We start from the raw sequence: 22482 nt of genomic DNA, 5'->3' as shown, positions 1-22482 counted from the left end.
TTGACATTTGTCACCCTTCGTTACCCTTCAGATAGTGTCTTGAACGCACGAACAAAACGCAGCTATTTGGATATAACAATGGATTATTTGGGACCAAACCAACATTTGTTATTGAAGTAGAAGTCCTGGGAGTGCATTCTGACGAACACAGCAAAGGTAATAACATTTTTCTTATAGTAAATCGGACTTTGGTGAATGCTAAACTTGCTGGGTGTCTAAATAGCTAGCCCTGTGATGCCGGGCTATCTACTGAGAATATTGCAAAATGTGCTTTCACCGAAAAGCTATTTTAAAATCGGACATAGCGAGTGCATAGAGGAGTTCTGTATCTATAATTCTTAAAATAATGTATGTTTTTTTGTGAACGTTTATCGTGAGTAATTTAGTAAATTCACCGGCAGTGTTCGGTGGGAATGCTAGTCACATGCTAATGTAAAAAGCTGGTTTTTGATATAAATATGAACTTGATTGAACAAAACATGCATGTATTGTATAACATAATGTCCTAGGGTTGTCATCTGATGAAGATCATCAAAGGTTAGTGCTGCATTTAGCTGTGGTTTGGGTTTATGTGACATTATATGCTAGCTTGAAAAATGGGTGTCTGATTATTTCTGGCTGGGTACTCTGCTGACATAATCGAATGTTTTGCTTTCGTTGTAAAGCCTTTTTGAAATCGGACAGTGTGGTTAGATTAACGAGAGTCTTGTCTTTAAAATGGTGTAAAATAGTCATATGTTTGAAAAATTGAAGTTTTTGCATTTGAGGTATTTGAATATTGCGCCACGGGATTACACTGGCCGTTGAGTAGGTTGGACGCAAGCGTCCCACCTAGCCCATAGAGGTTAACCAGGTAGGCCAGTTGAGAACAAGTTCTCATTTACAACTGCGACCTGGCCAAGATAAAGCAAAGCAGTGCGACACAAACAACAGAGTTACACGTGGAATAAAAAAACAGTCAATAACACAATAGAAAAAAAATCTATATACAGTGTGTCCAAATGAGGTAAGATTAGGGAGGTAAGGCAATAAATAGGCCGTAGTGGCGACGTAATTACAATTTAGCAATTAAACACGAGTGATAGATGTGCAGAAGATGAATGTGCAAGTAGAGATACTGGGGTGTAAAGGAGCAAATAAATAACAATATGGGGATGAGGTAGTTGGCTGGGCTATTTACAGATGGGCTATGTACAGAGATGAGTCTCCAGCTTCAGTGATTTTAGCAATTCGTTCCAGTTGTTGGCAGCAGAGAACTGGAAGGAAAGGCGGCCAAATGAGGAATTGGCTTTGGGGGTGACCAGTGAAATATACCTGCTGGAGTGCGTGCTACTGGTGGGTGCTGCTATGGTGACCAGTGAGCTGAGATAATGCGGGGCTTTACCTAGCAATGACTTATAGATGACCTGGAGCCAGTGGGTTTGGCGACGAATATGAATCAAGGGCCAGCCAACAAGAGAATACAGGTCGTGGTGGTGGGTAGTATATGTGGCTTTGGTGACAAAACGGATGGCACTGTGATAGACTGCGTCCAATTTGCTGAATAGAGTGTTGGAGGCTATTTTGTAAAGCTAGCATATAATGTCACAAAAACCAAAACCACAGCTAAGTGCAGCACTAACCTTTGATGATCTTCATCAGATGACACTCCTAGGACATTGTTATACAATACATGCATGTTTTGTTCAATCAAGTTCATATTTATATCAAAAACCAGCGTTTTCGTTCAAAGACTGAAAAAGTAAAATGGACTCTTCAAGTGCACGCGCACACCCGTCTCGTTGTTCTCAGATCGACCACTATCCAAATGCACTACTGTTTTTCAGGCAGGGGCTGCAAAGTCATCGTTCAACGTTCTGGCGCCTTCTGAGAGCCTATGGGAGCCTTAGAAAGTGTCACGTTACAGCAGAGATCCTTTCTTTTGGATAGAGATGACAAAGAAGGCCAAGAAATGGTCAGACAGGGTACTTCCTGTAGAGAATCTTCTCAGGTTTTGGCCTGCCAAATGAGTTCTGTTATACTCACAGACACCATTCAAACAGTTTTAGAAACTTTGGAGTGTTTTCTATCCAAAGCTACTAATTATATGCATATTCTAGTTTCTGGGCAGGAGTAATAACCAGATTAAATTGGGTATGTTTTTTATCCGTCCGTGAAAATACTGCCCCCTATCCATAAGTTAAGAACAAATTCTTATTTTCAATGACGGCCTAGGAACAGTGGGTTAACTGCCTTGTTCAGGGACAGAACGAAAGATTTTTACCTTGTCAGCTTGGGGATTCGATCTTGCAACCTTTCGGTTACTAGTCCAATGCTCTAACCACTAGGCTACCTGCCTACCTGACATCGCCGAAGTCGAGGATGACGGCGTAGTGTGTAACTAATGGTTTTCTTTGAGACTGTGGTCCCAGCTCTCTTCAGGTCATTGACCAAGTCCTGCCGTGTAGTTCTGGGCTGATCCCTCACCTTCCTCATGATCATTGATGCCCCACGAGGTGATCTTGCATGGAGCCCCAGACTGAGGGTGATTCACCATCATCTTGAACTTCTTCCATTTTCTAATAATTGCGCCAACAGTTGTTGCCTTCTCACCAAGCTGCTTGCCTATTGTCCTGTAGCCCATCCCAGCCTTGTGCAGGTCTACAATTTTATCCCTGATGTCCTTACACAGCTCTCTGGTCTTGGCCATTGTGGAGAGGTTGGAGTCTGTTTGATTGAGTGTGTGGACAGGTGTCTTTTATACAGGTAACGAGTTCAAACAGGTGCAGTTAATACAGGTAATGAGTGGAGAACAAGAGGGCTTCTTAAAGAAAAACTAACAGGTCTGTGAGAGCCGGAATTCTTACTGGTTGGTAGGTGATCAAATACTTATGTCATTCAATAAAATGCAAATTAATTACTTAAATCATATAATGTGATTTTCCAGATTTTTGTTTTAGATTCCGTCTCACAGTTGAAGTGTACCTATGATAAAAATTACAGACCTCTACATGCTTTGTAAGTAGGAAAACCTGCAAAATCGGCAGTGTTCCAAATATTTGTTCTCCCCACTGTAGGTCCCTCTGCTCTCTTACCAACGCGGCCATGCTGCTGCCGCCCTACCTGCGGACTCTGTTACACCGGCTGCAGGTTGGCACAGAGGAGCACCTCCAGGAAGCGATGGTGTTTCGCCTGCTTTCCCTGCTCCAGAGGGATGTGGCCCGCTCCAACGGATGGGTCATGGCGCAGATGGTTACCTCCCAGCGCTATCTCTGGCTGGCACAATCTCGTCTGCCAGCTCCTCTCCAGAGCACATTTGCCACTCTCCCCATCACCCCAGGGCTGACCTTTGGCACAGGGGTTAATGACATTCTGGAGCAGACCAATAAGGTTCGTAGAGATCGGGAGACCTTGAGACGGTTCATGCCGCCTCCTCAGGCCCCGGGTCCAAGGCAGATGGACCGTTGCCACCCACCTGAACCCGAACGATGGTGGTGTCCTTCTCCTGCCCCATCGCCTCGTGCTGAGGAACGACAGTGGGGAGGGACACAGCATATGGTGGAACAACAACCTGTCAACCGTCACCGCCATAGGGACGTGCCTGGGGTGCCCAGGCGCTCAGGGCGCCAGAGGAAAAGTGAGCCCTGGCAGGACCCCTGACACACCCTTACCCGGCCTTGGCCGCTTCTCCTGATCTCTAACGGCAAAGTGGGAGGAGTGTGTGAAGTCCCCATGGATGTTGTCCACAATGCTCGAGGGATACCGACTCCAATTCCGGTGCTGGCCCCCGTCCTTTAGGTGCCTTCATGTCACCATGGTGGCCAACCCCCTGAAGAAAACCCAGTGGCTGGAGAGCTCCTCACTCCTGGACAGGGGTGCCATCCACAGGATCGAGAGTTCAGAACATCTAGTTGGATTCTACCCCACTTATTTTGTGGTCCCAAAAAGAGATGGAGGGTTTTGACCGATTCTGGACCTCCGCAGTCTCAATGGGTACTTAAAGGTACTGAGGTGCCACATGCTGTCCCCAGACCGTATCCAGGGACCAGTGGTTTGTGACGCTGGACCTGAGGGATGCGTATTTCCATGTTCCTGTTCATTGGCAGTGCTTACGAATTCATGGTTCTTCCTTTCGGCCTCTTCTTGGCACCCCGCACTTTCACAAAGTGCATGGACACTGTTTTGGCACCTCTTACGTCCCGAGGGTTGTTGATCCTCAATTACCTGGACGATTGGCTGATTTGTGCCCCAACCAGGACCCAGGTCCTGTCAGACAGAGACAAGCTCCTGACCCACATTGGCGGGCTGGGCAGTACTGTAAACGACAAGAGTCGTGGCCTTCATTGGCATGGAACTGGACTCAGTCCTCATGAGATCACGCCTGCCCACCAGAAGGGTTCAGGCGTTCTTATCTTGCCTCGACCACTTTCGTCAGGGGCGGATGGTATCTGTCCTAACCTGCCAATGCCTGTTGGGCTTGCTGACAGCGGCCTCGTTGATTCCCCTGGGCCTGCTCCATCTCCGGTCTCTTCAAAAGTGGTTCAACTCCCACCGGCTGTCACTCCTCCACCTCACCTGAGGGAAAGATGCTGAGGATGTGCCGCCGGGAGCTGGTCAGCACAGACGTCTCCCAGTTTGCCTGGGGGTGTGACCAAGGGCCGGTCGGCCAGCGGCTGTTGGCTACCCCCTTGGAGCGACAGGCACATCAGCCTCTACACTGAGAGGGTATTTGGCTGCTATATCTGCCTGCCATGTGGGGTGGGTGGACAGGACAGGGGGGTGCCATACCTTGGACTCCAGGTTTATGAGGGGGGTTTGTCGCCTGCATCCAACTAGGAGCTGCTCAATGGCGAGCTGGGATCTGGATGTGGTCTTGGCAGCTTTGGCAACGCCGCCTTTCGAACCGTCTGCCTACCTGAAACACCTCGCTATGAAGGAGGCTTTCTTGGTAGCGAATGCTTCCATGAAGAGGGTGGGTGAGCTCCATGCTCTTTCGGTAAGTTCTGAGTGCTACCGGATGGACCCGTGGGGGGAGGAGGGTATATCTCTCCGCCCCAAAACTTCATTCCTCCCGAAGGTTCTGTCAGACAGGCATGTGAACATCCATTTTATCCTGTCTGCTTACAATCTCCCGGCGGGGGAGTCTGGGCCTCCCTCCGGCATGCTGTGCCCTGTGAGGGGACTGGCTGCCTATGTGGAGCGGACACGGTCAGTGAGAACAACAGACCAGCTCTTTGTCTGCTATGGTGAGAGAGCCCAGCCCAGCCCCCAGGACAATCAAAGCAGAGGCTCTCTCACTGGATCGTGGAAACGATTGACAGCATACCGCCTGGCTGGCAGGCCAGTGCTGGGATCTGTGGTGGCACATTCAACACGACGTGTGGCTGCGTCCTGGGCTCTACTGAGAGGAGCGCACCTCGCTGATATCTGTGCTGTGGCCAGCTGAGCAGCTTCTTACACCTTTGCTAGGTACTATTGGGTAACTGTGGCACCTCCCTCTGCGGTTGGTTCAGCAGTCCTGGACGTCGCCTCCCCTTACAGGGCTGTGCCGGGACCCCCTCCCCCCTTCCACATTAACAGCCCCTGCGTCTCGGTCTCTCTAGCACCGACTAATCTGGTACGGGTATACCAATATATAGTATGTGTGTGTGTGTGTATATATATATATATATATATATATATATATATATATATATATATATATATATATATATATATATATATATACTGCTCAAAAAAATAAAGGGAACACTAAAATAACACATCCTAGATCTGAATGAATGAAATAATCTTATTAAATACTTTTTTCTTTACATAGTTGAATGTTCTGACAACAAAATCACACAAAAATAATCAATGGAAATCCAATTTATCAACCCATGGAGGTCTGGATGGAGTCACACTCAAAATTAAAGTGGAAAACCACACTACAGGCTGATCCAACTTTGATGTAATGTCCTTAAAACAAGTCAAAATGAGGCTCAGTAGTATGTGTGGCCTCCCTATATATGTATGACCTCCCTACAATGCCTGGGCTCCCAGATGTGCTCAATTGGATTCAGGTCTGGGGAACGGGCGGGCCAGTCCATAGCATCAATGCCTTCCTCTTGCAGGAAGTGCTGACACACTCCAGCCACATGAGGTCTAACATTGTCTTGCATTAGGAGGAACCCAGGGCCAACCGCACCAGCATATGGTCTCACAAGGGGTCTGAGGATCTCATCTCGGTACCGAATGGCAGTCAGGCTACCTCTGGCGAGCACATGGAGGGCTGTACGGCCCCCCAAAGAAATGCCACCCCACACCATGACTTACCCACCGCCAAACCGGTCATGCTGGAGGATTTTGCAGGCAGCAGAACGTTCTCCACGGCGTCTCCAGACTCTGTCACGTCTGTCACATGTGCTCAGTGTGAACTTGCTTCATCTGTGAAGAGCACAGGGCGCCAGTGGCGAATTTGCCAATCTTGGCGTTCTCTGGCAAATGCCAAACGTCCTGCACGGTGTTGGGCTGTAAGCACAACCCCCACCTGTGGATGTCGGGCCCTCATACCACCCTCATGGAGTCTGTTTCTGACCGTTTGAGCAGACACATGCACATTTGTGGCCTGCTGGAGGTCATTTTGCAGGGCTCTGGCAGTGCTCCTCCTGCTCCTCCTTGCACAAAGGCGGAGGTAGCGGTCCTGCTGCTGGGTTGTTGCCCTCTTACGGCCTCCTCCACGTCTCCTGATGTACTGGCCTGTCTCCTGGTAGCGCCTCCATGCTCTGGACACTACGCTGACAGACACAGCAAACCTTCTTGCCACAGCTCGCATTGATGTGCCATCCTGGATGAGCTGCACTACCTGAGCCACTTCTGTGGGTTGTAGACTCCGTCTCATGCTACCACTAGAGTGAAAGCACCACCAGCATTCAAAAGTGACCAAAACATCAGCCAGGAAGCATAAGAACTGAGAAGTGGTCTGTGGTCACCACCTGCCGATCCACTCCTTTATTGGTGGTGTCTTGCTAATTGCCTATAATTTCCACCTGTTGTCTATTCCATTTGCACAACAGCATGTGACATTTGTCAATCAGTGTTGCTTCCTAAGTGGACAGTTTGATTTCACAGAAGTGTGATTGACTTGGAGTTACATTGTGTTGTTTAAGTGTTCTCTTTATTGTTTTGAGCAGTGTGTATATGTGTGTATATGTATGTATATATATGTATGTATATGTATATGTATATGTATATATATATGTATGTATATATATATATATATATATATATATATACACACTGCTCAAAACAATAAAGAGAACACTTAAACAACACAATGTAACTCCAAGTCAATCACACTTCTGTGAAATCAAACTTTCCACTTAGGAAGCAACACTGATTGACAAATGTCACATGCTGTTGTATATATATTGGTAGTAAATCTGTATATCCTCACCGGATGTATCCCTCCGCCACAGAGTAACGTCCGTTTTTCAGGACCCTGTCTTTCAAAGACAATTTGTAAAAATCCAGAACTTCACAGATCTTCATTGTAACGGGTTTAAACACTGTTTCCCATGCCTGTTCAATGAACTATAAACAATTAATGAACATGCACCTGTGGAACAGTCGTTAAGACACTAACAGCTTACAGACGGTAGGCAATTAAGGTCAGTTTTGAAAACTTAGGACACTAAAGAGGCCTTTCTACGGACTCTGAAAAACACCAAAAGAAAGATCCCCAGGGTCCCTGCTCATCTGCGTGAATGTGCCTTAGGCATGCTGCAAGGAGGCATGAGGACTGCAGATGTGGCCAGGCCTATAAATTTCAATGTCCGTACTGTGAGACGCCTAAAACGGTACTACAGGGAGACAGGACAGACAGCTGATCGTTCTCGCAGTGGCAGACCACGTGTAAAAACACCTGCACAGGATTGGTACAGCTGGACATCACACCTGCGGGACAGGTACAGGATGGCAACAACAACTGCCTGAGTTACACCAGGAACGCACAATCCCTCCATCGGTGCTCAGATTTTCCGCAATTGGCTGAGAGGCTGGACCCTAATCCTCACCAGACATCACCGACAACAACGTCGCCTATGGGCACAAACCCACTGTCGCAGGACTAGACAGGACTGGCAAAAGTGCTCTTCACTGACGAGTCATGGTTTTGTCTCACCAGGAGTGATAGTCGGATTCGTGTTTATCGTTGAAGGAATTAGCGTTACACCGAGGCCTGTACTCTGGAGCGGGATCGATTTGGAGGTGGAGGGTCCGTCGTGGTCTGGGGCGGTGTGTCAGAGCATCATCGGACTGAGCTTGTTGTCATTGCAGGCAATGTCAATGCTGTGCGTTACAGGGAAGACATCCTCCTCCCTCATGTGTTACCCTTCCTGCAGGCTCATCCTGACATGACCCTCCAGCCATACTGCTTGTTCTATGCGTGATTTCCTACAAGACAGGAATGTCAGTGTTCTGCCATTGCCAGCGAAGAGCCCGGATCTCAATCCCATTGAGATCTGAGACCTGTCTGGGACCTGTTGGATCGGAGGGTGAGGGCTAGGGCCATTCCCCCCCAGAAATCTCCGGGAACTTGCAGGTGCCTTGGTGGAAGAGTGGGGTAACATCTCACAGCAAGAACTGACAAATCTGGTGCAGTCCATGAGGAGGAGATGCACTGCAGTACTTAATGCAGCTGGTGGCCACACCAGATACTGTTACTTTTGATTTTACCCTCCCCCTTTGTTCAGGGACACATTATTCAATTTATTTTAGTCACACCTCTGTGGAACTTGTTCAGTTTCTCAGTTGTTGAATCTTTATACAAATATTTAGACATGTTAAGTTTGCTGAAAATAAACGCAGTTGACAGTGAAAGGACATTTCTTTCTTTGCTGAGTTTATTGGAATGATCCAAATAGCTCACATAACCGTGGTTACAAACGTAACCTTCGATATTCCTTTACCCAACCCTACATTGTCACAACACAACCGACTGGCTCAAATGCATTAAGAAGGAAAGAAATTCCACAAATGTAACTTTTTAAAAGCATTCCAGGTGACTAACTCATGAAGCTGGTTGAGAGATGGCCAAGGGTGTGCAAAGCTGTCATCAAGTCAAAGGGTGGCTACTTTGAAAAATCTCAAATATAAAATATAGTTTGATTTGTTTAACACTTTTTTGGGGGTTACTACATTATTCCATATGTGTTATTTCATGGTTTTGATGTCTTCACTATTGTTCTACAATGTATGAAATAGTAAAAATAAAGAAAAACCTTTGAATGAGTAGGTGTGTCAACTTTTGTGTGTATAGATATTTATTTTGATCGTCGGATAAACACTCCAAACAACCTCCCTGACCACTCTGAGACGTCTGCATGGTCGTAAAGCACACTGTTGCCTCGTTTTGTATCACATTCAATGATAAAGCTGGGGGGGCAAAAATGCAAAATCAGAATGTGGGGGGGACGCTAGTCTTTTTACAGTTCTCATTGTTGTAGTGGACACGTTGTTTGCAGAGCGCACAACCTAGGCTACACTTGTGAGAAACAAGTTTTGGTTTATTTCATTCCATTTACAAGTTGTCAGTTTATTCGTTTTGTTTTGAGCGCTCCTGTCGATGTTGAGTAAGGAGGACGCACATCTGATTACGCATAGAAGTAAGGCTACCTGGCCTGCGCACAAATGTAGGCTTATAAATGTGTCCATTTGATGGGGATCTGATAGTATTGTATTTCAAAAAATATATATTTTTAAATCGCCACTAAAAATGAGCCGTGGAGCTTCTCCAGAGTAATTTTTTTCTTCACCTCAAATAGCAAGTAAATTAACTCTGTTTTTACATTCATTGAGAATGACAATAGTTCCTCAACGTAGCCTATTAGAAATATACACTGCTCAAAAAAATAAAGGGAACACTTAAACAACACAATGTAACTCCAAGTCAATCACACTTCTGTGAAATCAAACTGTCCACTTAGGAAGCAACACTGATTGACAATACATTTCACATGTTGTTGTGCAAATGGAATAGACAACAGGTGGAAATTATAGGCAATTAGCAAGACACCCCCAATAAAGGAGTGGTTCTGCAGGTGGGGACCACAGACCACTTCTCAGTTCCTATGCTTCCTGGCTGATGTTTTGGTCACTTTTGAATGCTGGCGGTGCTTTCACTCTAGTGGTAGCATGAGACGGAGTCTACAACCCACACAAGTCGTTCAGGGAGTGCAGCTCATCCAGGATGGCACATCAATGCGAGCTGTGGCAAGAAGGTTTGCTGTGTCTGTCAGCGTAGTGTCCAGAGCATGGAGGCGCTACCAGGAGCCAGGCCAGTACATCAGGAGACGTGGAGGAGGCCATAGGAGGGCAACAACCCAGCAGCAGGACCGCTACCTCCGCCTTTGTGCAAGGAAGAGCAGAAGGAGCACTGCCAGAGCCCTGCAAAATGACCTCCAGCAGGCCACAAATGTGCATGTGTCTGCTGAAACGGTCAGAAACAGACTCCATGAGGGTGGTATGAGGGCCCGATGTCTACAGGTGGGGGTTGTGCTTACAGCCCAACACCATGCAGGACGTTTGGCATTTGCCAGAGAACGCCAAGATTGGCAAATTCGCCACTGGCGCCCTGTGCTCTTCACAGATGAAGCAAGTTCACACTGAGCACATGTGACAGACGTGACAGAGTCTGGAGACGCCGTGGAGAACGTTCTGCTGCCTGCAACATCCTCCAGCATGACCGGTTTGGCGGTGGGTCAGTCATGGTGTGGGGTGGCATTTCTTTGGGGGCCCGCACAGCCCTCCATGTGCTCGCCAGAGGTAGCCTGACTGCCATTCGGTACCGAGATGAGATCCTCAGACCCCTTGTGAGACCATATGCTGGTGCGGTTGGCCCTGGGTTCCTCCTAATGCAAGACAATGCTAGACCTCATGTGGCTGGAGTGTGTCATCACTTCCTGCAAGAGGAAGGCATTGATGCTATGGACTGGCCCGCCCATTCCCCAGACCTGAATCCAATTGAGCACATCTGGGACATCATGTCTCGCTCCATCCACCAACGCCACGTTGCACCACAGACTGTCCAGGAGTTGGCGGATGCTTTAGTCCAGGTCTGGGAGGAGATCCCTCAGGAGACCATCTGCCACCTCATCAGGAGCATGCCCAGGCGTTGTAGGGAGGTCATACAGGCACGTGGAGGCCACACACACCACTGAGCCTCATTTTGACTTGTTTTAAGGACATTACGTCAAAGTTGGATCAGCCTGTAGTGTGGTTTTCCACTTTAATTTTGAGTGTGACTCCAAATCCAGACCTCCATGGGTTGATAAATTGGATTTCCATTTATTTTTGTGTGATTTAGTTGTCAGCACATTCAACTATGTAAAGAAAAAAGTATTTAATAAGATTATTTCTTTCATTCAGATCTAGGATGTGTTGTTGTGTTCCCTTTATTTTTTTGAGCAGTATATTTTAGAGCTCTCTCCCTTTCGATAACCACTCCATTTGAAAGGGGGGAAAAATGTCATGCTCTGATCTGGTGGAAATGTCATAAAATAGGCCTTCCTGAATACTTCTCATCCCTTGCTCAAATACAGCTGTGTCTGTCTGGGGCTCAGTGGTGCAGAAAACTGAGGGTCCAGAATATTTTATACAATGTTGCACGTTTGTTAGCATAAGCTGGCTGGACCAAATTGATAGTTTAATGTTCTTTGCAGACAGGCCATACTTTGCCAGTGATTTTGTTTTATCAGGATATTTTCTACCTGCAGGCTGCAATGTCTTTATTTGTTTGCTTTGTAGGCTATTTGACATAGTTGGTAATAGCAATAGAAGTTACTTTTAGATTTGTATAATTTTTATTTAGATATATTTAGTATTAATTACATGACAATGATCTTGAAATACGAAGAATTTTATAAAATAAATGAATGTGCGTATGAAAATCATAACTGGCACGCGGATTGGTAGATAAAGATAAATTGGCGCTCCAAATGGGAATGGTTGCCGACCTCCGGTGTAGTTGTCTTACCGTCAACTTCGGGAGCGTAAGAGCCAATTTATGCTTGATCTGAAAATGTGGTCAGAGGCACCATATGGATGGTGTGACGCAATAGCGGAGCCTCTGATGGCACGCAGAGGCCAAATTGAGCTCCGTACCGCATCATCATGCGCCTCTCAAATTTTGTAACAATGCAGAGGGCTTTGAATAGCTCCGCATTGACTTGATTGGTGGGCGGGAGGTCTTGTATAAACACAAACTCGCTTCCTTGACAACTTCTTTTACAAAAGCTCTGTTTTTCTCTGCGAAATGTAAAAAGTATGTATGCCCTGACTTCTGCAGAGGCCATATCACCATAAATGCTGCATGGCCAATGCAGACATTGGATGGACCATGCAGAACCTTTAATGTCAGAATCTGTGAAGACACATGGGGTGTGTCTATATATGGAAAAATACACTTTTTAAAATTTCGATTAGTTGAAAGAACAGACTACTCTTGGTCGACCAATATTTTTTTTTTGGTCCGCGACAACCCTAGTATAGTTCAGTACATTATGGTGAACTCAACTATACATTACTTTACTCTGTGCTGTACTGTACTAAACTAACGTTATACTTTTCTTTACTGTCCAAACTTGTGAACCCAACTGTAGTTTGACTACTATGATTTCCAATTTTAAATTGCACAAATTCGGTTACCATGTCGTCGAGTTTAGGTCCGTAGGCAGCTTCCTTATTTGCTGTTCTCTTAAATTCTCTTAGCTTTCAATTTGTCACCCAATTTGACATGCTCCTATGAACTTCATGTTGGGTCCTTTTACATGGAAATGGCCAGGGAACTAATATCGATATAGAAGGTGTCTGTTTGGTAACTGTCACTACATAGGGCGGCAGGTAGCTTAGTGGTTAGAGTGTTGGGCCAGTAACCGAAAGGTTGCTAGATCGAATTCCCGAGTTGACAAGGTAAAAATCTATTGTTCTGCCCCTGAACAAGGCAGTTAATCCACTGTTCCTAGGCCGTCATTGTAAATAAGAATTTGTTCTTAACCGACTTGCTTAGTTAAATATAGGTTCATTAAAAATAATAATATCCCCACACACACACAATCAAATATTATTTGTCACATGCATCGTATACAACAGGTTTGGAATTTACAGTGAAATTCTTACTTACAAGCCCTTAACCAACAATGCAGTTAAGAAAATACCCCCCAAAAATTGACATAAGTAACAAATAATTAAAGCGCAACAGTAAAATAACAATAGCGAGTCTAATATACACACTCTGCTCCATCTGCGGGGTGTCTGACCCAATTCTGTGAGGAGAGGAACACTGATGTTGGCAACAAATTGGGGAAAGGGGATATCTAGTCAGCATAATTGAATGCATTCAACCGAAATGTGTGTTCCGCATTTAACCCAGCCCCTCTGAATCAGAGGTGCGGGGTGCTGCCTTAATCCACATCCACGTTACTGTCCCAATGCTCTAACTGCTAGGCTACCTAGCGCCACCTTAGCATGTCAATTAGTGGAGTGTTGTGGAAATTCACAACTATGGACTTTTCCCTCACAGGAGTTTACTCTGAGATGAGTCGTAATTTACTGCGAAAGAGAGATCGGGATGGAGAGGGTGATTGAGGGGAAATTGTATTGAAAGCCTATGATTAGAGGTCGACCGATTAATCGGTATGGCCGATTTTAATTAGGGCCGATTTAAAGTTTTCATAACAATCGGTATTTTTGGACACATTATTTTTTTATATATATTTTTATTTCATTCATTTTTTTAATTATTTAACTAGGCAAGTCAGTTAAGAACACATTCTTATTTTAAATGACGGCCTAGGAACGGTGGGTTAACTGCCTCTTAACATAATCACTAGTTAACTACACATGGTTGATATTACTAGTTTATCTAGCATGTCCTGCGTTGCATATAATCGATGCGGTGCCTGTTAATTTATCATTGAATCACAGCCTACTTCGACAAACGGGTGATGATTTAACAAGCGTATTTGCGAAAAAAGCACTGTCGTTGCACCAATGTACCTAACCATAAACATCAATGCCTTTCTTTTAAAATCAATACACAAGTATATATTTTTAAACCTGCATATTTTGTTAATATTGCCTGCTAACGTGAATTTCTCATAACTAGGGAAATTGTGTCACTTCTCTTGCATCCCGTGCAAGCAGTAAGGGTATATGCAGCATTTTGGGCTGCCTGGCTCATTGCGAACTGTGTGAAGTCTATTTATTCCTAACAAAGGCCGTTATTCATTTGCCAGAATTGTACATAATTATGACATAACATTGACGGTTGTACAATGTAACAGCAATATTTAGACTTAGGGATGCTATCCGTTAGATAAAATACGGAACGGTTCCGTATTTCACTGAAAGAATAAACGCTTTGTTTTCGAAATGATAGTTTACGGATTCGACCATTTTAATGACCAAAGGCTCGTATTTCTGTGTGTTATAATTAAGTCTATGATTTGATAGAGCAGTCTGACTGAGTGACGGTAGGCACCAGCAGGCTTGTAAGCATTCATTCAAAACAGCACTTTCGTGCGTTTACCAGCAGCTCTTCGCAGTGCTTCAAGCATTGTGCTGTTTATGACTTCAAGCCTATCAACTCCCGAGATTAGGCTGGTGTAACCGATGTGAAATGGCTAGCTAGTTAGCAGGGTGCGCGCTAATAGCGTTTCAAACGTCACTCGCTCTGAGACTTGGAGTAGTTGTTCCCCTTGCTCTGCATGTGTAGTAGAGTGATGTTGTTCCCCTAGATTATGCACCAAGTTGCGCACAAGGACAGTTCAAGTAGGCCAGGTCAAGAGGGGATGTTAATAAGTTAATAACAATAATAATAATTAAATGTGTTTTCTTTATTTAATTACTGCAGCATAGTTAATGTTATTTTTCGGTGTACAAACATTTTTTGATATCTATATTGTAAATACACCTAATTGTAAAAGTTTGTATATTTTGGTTTGGTCCATCGCGGGTTATCCGTACTTACGTACCCTTTTATCGTTCTCTTTTGCCGGACCTTCAGCTAACAAGGTGCCCGAGAGCTGTGACTGCACCGAGGGCTAACATATTGTGTGTTGTCTCTTCGTGTGCAGGTCGAATAAAAATGATTCTACCAACAGAATTCCAGTTGTGGCAGTGTCCTAAATAAAAATACACAACGCAGAACGAACCACGCCACACATGGGTAACGCTGCTTCGAGGGTGGCTGTTGTCGATGTGTTCTTGGTTCGAGCCCAGGTAGGAGCGAGAGGGACGGAAGCTATACTGTTACACTGGCAATACTAAAGTGCCTATAAGAACATCCAATAGTCAAAGGTATATGAAATGCAAATCGTATAGAGAGAAATAGTCCTATAATAACTACAACCTAAAACTTCTTACCTGGGAATATTGAAGACTCATGTTAAAAGGAACCACCAGCTTTCATATGTTCTCATGTTCTGAGCAAGGAACTTAAATGTTAGCTTTTTTACATGGCACACTCAATTTAAACCAAATTGAACATGTTTAATTATTTATTTGAGGCTAAATTGATTTTATTGATGTATTAAGTTAAAATAAGTGTTCATTCAGTATTGTTGTAATTGTCATTATTACAAATGTATCGGATTTTTTTGGTCCTCCAATAATCGTTATCGGCATTGAAAAGTCATCGGTCGACCTCTACCTGTGATCTCTCGGCAGTTAACAAGCTGTATGTGTGTCAGGGTTTCTATGAGTAAAATGTTGCGCCAGACACGCGCAACGTGTGCATTTAACAAATTCTGTTGCGCAATTTTAGAGATTAGAATATCTGTCCACGTTTACTTTTCCTCAGCCAACAAGAGTAAGGAACAGCAAAATCACTAGCCGATATCAATGTCGGCCAACCATCCCCCATAGTAGAAACGTGTATATATTCTATTGGTTAGCTTGCTGTTCTGTGCGAGGAAGAAATAACCTATTCAAACAAACTCCGAACAGTTGTGGGACGATGGAGCCCATATTCATACAACCAGTGTGCTAAGTAAACAAAAAAAATGTAAGAAGCAATGAGGCTCATGCAACAGATCAGAACATTTAGCTTAAAATGTTGATAAACTATTATTTATTCACATTATAAGCGCAGCAGTGTGCACAAGTATTGGCACAAGGCAGTAAATTGGCTACGCATAAATGTTAGTTCCATAATGCAATTAGCGGGAAAACATTGTCAGAAGCGCACCGCACCATGCAAGCGGTTTCATGAGACAGATTCAAATATCTGTTTAGAAATTTGGATAAAGGGGAGGTCTAAGGTTGCGACAACTAGCATGGGTTTCTAATATGACTAGGATTGTGCCTTTTGGCTACTGGACAATGGAAGTTGATTTGAAAACCAATAGAACATGAGAGAAATAGGCTATACTGGTTTCAATGGCATTCTCCAGTCTATAAAATAATTGCCTGCACGTTTGGTTGTATTTTGTCTAGGCTACTTTGAAGCAAGGTAAGCCATGCCTCATAATATGTAGTAAAACGTTCAGGGTTCAAACAAGTATGCTTTGTAAATGCATACTTCCTCCAGCTCATTGCAAAGTGTTGTGTGATGAGCTGAAGCCTGCCTACCTTTTGCCTAAGCACTTGAATGGCAAATGGGAAGCGAGCTTCAATTACCAGTTGAGAAATAAAACTAGTAGCTCTTTTCAATCATGGCCATCAGTGTTTTTAACACGCGATTGCGTTTAGAATTGTTGCGCAATGACGGGGCTAATAAAAGCACGTTTCACTCCAGCAGCAACAAACTGTAGCAGCAGCTCTCGCGCTACATCGACTGGTATTTCAATCAATGAATAGGGAAAAATCTATTTTCGCAATGGGATTTATTTTCTTCTCCCTGGCAATTGGCGGTGGCAATTTTATTTATCAGCTCTTCATATATTTTTTGGCCCAAAAGCCAGCTATTAATGTGTGTAGGCAGCCGTCTCATTTGCTGTTCTCTTGAATTCCTGTAGAAATCAACGAGCTAAATTTAGACCCTGCTGCCTGCCCCTCCCTTCTATGAGAACCATTATGCCAGGCAGTAATAGGCTAACTCTTTTGCTCTCTCACACACAGACCAACAGACAGACCGAGATACACACAGAGCAGAAGCTAAAGGGGAAGAGGAAGGTAAGCGTGTGTGTGTGGCTATGATGGTGGTGAAGTCACTGCTTCAGTTCAGTGCGATGATTCGATCAGCTTTATTTACATGATATTGCTGATAACAAGAACACTATAATACATGGCATAATGAATAATTACATGATCAAAAGAATAAGAACACAACAACACATAACATACCGTTTCAATACTTCTCTCTTTCTCTTAGGCTGCCTGTCAGGGTCTCGTTGATCCCCCCCCGTTCCTCCGATGAACCCCCTCAACTCCATGAAACCTGGTCTGCCTCCCACTCCGCACAGGTACACACAAACACTCTGAATGACTCAGAGAGGGAGTGCTGAGCGCATTGTCCTCAGACAAACCGTTAGTTGTCTTCTGGTTGGCTTTCACCGCTCCCGCTATTGGCTGGGCTCTGGGACTCATTGGCTGCTGCTGGCGCTGGAGCGCTGGTTTCATGTACCAGCGAGATCACGTCCTGTGATTTCAGTTGAGGGAGTGGAGGGTAACCTCAGCCCCACACACACACGCACGTACACACTCAGGGGCCGCCTCTTGTCAGCAGGGCTACCCTTACCAGTTTCTACGTGACTGCTTTGTTGTTGTTGTTATGGAAATGTTGTGGAGTGCCTCTTGAAGATGTGCTGTGGCACAAGTCATTCAACTCTTACAAAGACTCCCACAAGTTTTCCTCTTCAACAAACAAATGGTCTAATGCAGGGGTTCCAAAAGTTTTTCACTCAGGCCTCCCAGCACTGTTCATGACACAAACTGTTCACACCCATCTTGTTGGTGGAGAGAACTTTTTGCATGTGTTAAAGCTTACTTCCAGCAATTGTACTCATTTTGTCAGGATGTGCAGATAAAATGTTGCAATTTTAAAGCAAATTTTCTTGCAATTCTATATATTTTGCATTGTCTAATGTGTATTCATGTGTTGAGTGACTCAAACATTACAACAAAATCTATGGGCTAAAAAAAACGTTAACTGACATGAGCTAGTTGATTTGGACATTTCTGAGAAGTTATAAATAACTCTAAGGTCTGCTATGGCTGACATGATGAGGATTATACTAGTGTTTTCTACTAAAATAACTTTCAAGAGAAAGTTGAAATCTGGATTAAATTTGTTCTATCTGCACTAATCTGAAAAGAACTGTATAGGTGAGAGTACTATGGTGTGTATACTTCCACCTACCAGGTATTTGCTTCCCCCTGTCCAGTGTCTGTATGTGTCAAGCGTCTCAGAGTATGAGTGCTGATCCAGGATCAGCCCGTACCCCACCCATCTTATTCATTTTGATTTAAAACGCAAAACTGATCCTAAAAATCAGCACCCGGACTCTGACATGCTTGATGCACAAGGCCCAGGTCTTTCACGATCAGTGCAGATGGAGAGGAAGCCTACTGCTGTACATGAATCCATCCCATAATGCCTTTGCTTCCTGGCTCTATCTTCCTTAGTGACGGTAACTTCCTGTATGACTCTGCCTCCTGGCAACAAGGCACCAATCAACAGCCAGGAGCACTCTCCGTGGTAACAACCGTCTGGGGCGTGACCAATCCCTCGCACAGCCAGGTAACAACCAGCCAATCATGGCTCTCCTCCTTCCTTTCTCTCACCCATCCTTAACTGTCTCTAATCCATCATTCTATCATCCCCTCCTTTCAACCAGTCCATCTATTTATTTAACCTTAATTTATCAAGGAGAGCAAATATCTTTTGCCACGTTCCAGGTTGCCTACATAGCAGCTGTGCACAAACTCACAAGGCCTGAATGAAGTGTATAACTATCAGAATCCGCATCAATGGTATTGCAATATATGCCATGACATTCATTAATTGTTTAATATGTAAAGCAGACAGTCTGGGATGTCACATGGACTTTTTATTTTTCTCTAACACTTTACTGTTTCCACTACCTCACTTTCTGTCCACTTCCTGTGTTTCCCCGTCTAGGTGTTTGGAGCGCCCATGGGTCCGGGCGGGAACTCTGGAGGTCACATGATGCAGAGCAGCAGTGGTGGTGGGGGGATGAGTCCTGGTATGAGCCACCAGTACCAGAGCTATGGTGATAAGGGCTACGGACAACCAGGCCTTTACGGCCGCCCCAACACCGCCTATAACCAAGCACCGCCATATGGACAGAGGTAAACATCTTTTGACTTGTTTTTATGGCATATGTTCACCAGGGTCTTGTTTATTGGGCACCAAACAGAGTGAAATGTAGACGTACTACCTGGGAAGTGTTCACTAGGCACGAAATGGAAGAAAATAGACTGAAAGAGGGACAGACTACTTGAACATACAGTTGAAGTCGGAAGTTTACATACACCTTCGCCAAATACATTTAAACTCAGTTTTTCACAATTCCTGACATTTAATCAGAGTAAAAATTCCCTGTCTTAGGTCAGTTAGGATCACCACTTTATTTTAAGAATGTGAAATGTCAGAATAATAGTGGAGAGAATGATTTATTTCAGCTTTTATTTCTTTCATCACATTCCCAGTGGGTCAGAAGTTTACATACACTCAATTAGTATTTGGTAGCATTGCCTTTAAATTGTTTAACTTGGGTCAAACGTTACGGGTAGCCTTCCACAAGCTTCTCACAATAAGTTGGTTGAATTTTGGCCCATTCCTCTTGACCGAGCTGGTGTAACTGAGTCAAGTTTGTAGGCCTCCTTGTTCACACACACTTTTTCAGTTCTGCCCACAAATGTTCTATAGGATTGAGGTCAGAGCTTTGTGATGGCCACTCCAATACCTTGACTTTGTTGTCCTTAAGCCATTTTGCCACAACTTTGGAAGTATGCTTGGGGTCATTGTCCATTTGGAAGACCCATTTGCAAGCAAGCTTTAGCTTCCTGACTGATGTCTTGAGATGTTACTTCAATATATCCACATCATTTTCCTACCTCATGATGCCATTTCTTTTGTGAAGTGCACCAGCCCTCCTGCAGCAAAGCACCCCCACAACATGATGCTGCCACCCACGTGCTTCACGGTTGGGATGGTGTTCTTTGGCTTGCAAGCCTCCCTCTTTTTCCTCCAAACATAACGATGGTCATTATGACCAAACAGTTCTATTTTTGTTTCATCAGACCAGAGGACATTTCTCCAAAAAGTACGATCTTTGTCCTCATGTGCAGTTGCAAACTGTAGTCTGGCTTTTTTATGGAGGTTTTGGAGCAGTGACTTCTTCCTTGCTGAGCAGCGTTTCAGGTTATGTTGATTATAGGACTTGTTTTACTGTGGACATAGATACTTTTGTACCTGTTTCCTCCAGCATCTTCACAAGGTCCTTTGCTGTTGTTCTTGGATTGATTTGCACTTTTCGCACCAAAGTGCGTTCATCTCTAGGAGACAGAACGCGTCTCCTTCCTGAGTGGTTTGACATCTGCGTGGTCCCATGGTGTTTATACTAGCGTACTATTGTTGGTATAGATGAACGTGGTACCTTCAGGCATTTGGAGATTGCTCCCAAGGATGAACCAGACTTGTGGAGGTCTACAATTTTTTTCTGAGGTCTTGGCTGATTTATTTTGATTTTCCCATGATGTCAAGCAAAGAGGCACTGAGTTTGAAGGTAGGGCTTGAACTACATCCACAGGTACACCTCCAATTGAGTCAAATGATGTCAATTAGCCTATCAGAAGCTTCTAAAGCCATGACATAATTTTCTGGAATTTTCCAAGCTGTTTAAAGGCACAGTCAACTTAGTTGTTATAAACTTCTGACCCACTGGAATTGTGATACAGTGAATTATAAGTTAAATAATCTGTCTGTAAACAATTGTTGGAAAGATTACTTGTGTCATGCACAAAGTAGATGTCCTAACCGACTTGCCAAAACTATAGTTTCTTAACAAGAAATTTGTGGAGTGGTTGAAAAATGAGTTTTAATGACTCCAACCTAAGTGTATGTAAACTTATGACTTCAACTGTATATAGGAAACGCTCATTTTCTTTTGCAAACTATTTTGCTAAAGTTGTTCATTTTCATTGCCCGAATGAAAACAACCCAGGGCTCCATTCAGTCGGTCAAACACATGGGGATAATGTTAATTGCATTTCATTAATTCCTTACGTTCTCCTCAATTTGCCTCTTTTTCCAAACCCATTCGTTGAGAAGCTCAGAGGTCTTTCCCCTCTGACCTTCTCATCCAATGGGTTTGGAAAAGGAGGCGAGGAGAGAGGACTCAAGGAATCAAGGAAATGCCATTGTTTATAGTGCTTGACCTTGGGAGTGAGTTCCAAATAATTATATCTCTCTGTCTCTGTCTGTGTATCTTAGTTACTCTAATAATGGTGGTGGCGGAGGAGGTATGGGCCAACGCCCTCCCTCTGACTTCACCCAGGCTGCTGCCGCTGCGGTTGCCGCTGCTGCTGCCACGGCGACCGCCACTGCTACGGCTACTGTTGCTGCCATCCAGGAGAAGCAGAACCAGGATCTGAACTATGGCCAGGTATGCGGCTAAGCCTCCTCGTTTGTGCGCACGCGTGTTATAGTTGGGACGATAAACCCAAAATTATCGACACGACCACAACGTGGACATTTTGCTGATATCATTCACTAGCTCTGCCACACACACACACACAGACACACACACACACTTTCTCCAGAGACATGGCTTTGATTAGAGAGAGAACATAAGTATTTTCTAGCAGACTGTTTACACGTCTACACTCTGTCTCTAGGGTGAAAGCACACTGTAAATTCTACAGGGAGTCTTCCATCTTTTGGTCTCTGTCTCCTGCCACAGTATTGTGTATCAGGGTTGATGTCTATTCTAATTGAAGTCACACATGATTTTAATTAAATAATGCTAACACATTTCAAACAAATAGCTTCTCCTTTTCAGTTTGAGAACTCATTGGAAATATATGCCCTTTTTTCTATATTTGAATTGGAATTTTTGTTTACTTCCTGAATTAACTGACTTCAATTCAAACCCCAATTCTGCCACTAGGTGTGTGTGCTCTGCATTTTTATAGCATCTAGCCTCCCTCCCCCCTTGTTCTCCTCCTCTTCTCTCTCTTTAGATGGGTGGAGGCCCCTCCTACAGTACCCAGTTCCTGTCCCACCAGGGCCCCCAGCAGGGTGGCCCCCGCGGCCCCCCGGGCATGAGCCCCAGTGGGATGATCCAGTCCCGGCCCGGGCAGCACCCCTCCATGGGGGGCATGGGGTACCCCCTCGCACCCCTCCCAGGGTCAGGGCCAGAGGATGCCTCAGCAACACCCAGGCTACCCAGGAGGCCAACAACAAGGGCTCAAACGCCCCTACCAATCAGAGGTACAAAGCTGGAAAACACATGGGTGCTTGCAAACACACTAACACACTTCACATAAATTGTTTACTAG

At 44.6% G+C, this 22482-nt stretch overlaps 1 protein-coding gene across 1 annotated transcript in view; it reads left to right on the top strand.

Annotated features, from left to right (window-relative positions):
• Positions 1-22482, top strand: part of LOC106562906 (zinc finger MIZ domain-containing protein 2) — a 52825-nt gene that overhangs the window by 14692 nt on the left and 15651 nt on the right. The window contains 7 exon segments of the mRNA XM_045689832.1: positions 17077-17130; positions 17330-17420; positions 18583-18697; positions 19079-19269; positions 21416-21587; positions 22165-22311; positions 22313-22414. Of these exon segments, the coding sequence (XP_045545788.1) occupies positions 17371-17420; positions 18583-18697; positions 19079-19269; positions 21416-21587; positions 22165-22311; positions 22313-22414 (777 nt within the window). The 5' untranslated portion in view covers positions 17077-17130; positions 17330-17370.

Source organism: Salmo salar, chromosome ssa11, assembly GCF_905237065.1.
Source record: "Salmo salar chromosome ssa11, Ssal_v3.1, whole genome shotgun sequence".
In the NCBI taxonomy this organism is placed as follows: Eukaryota; Metazoa; Chordata; class Actinopteri; order Salmoniformes; family Salmonidae; genus Salmo; species Salmo salar.
The sequence above is the reverse complement of the archived record's forward strand: the minus strand, read 5'-3'. Positions and strand labels throughout refer to the sequence as shown.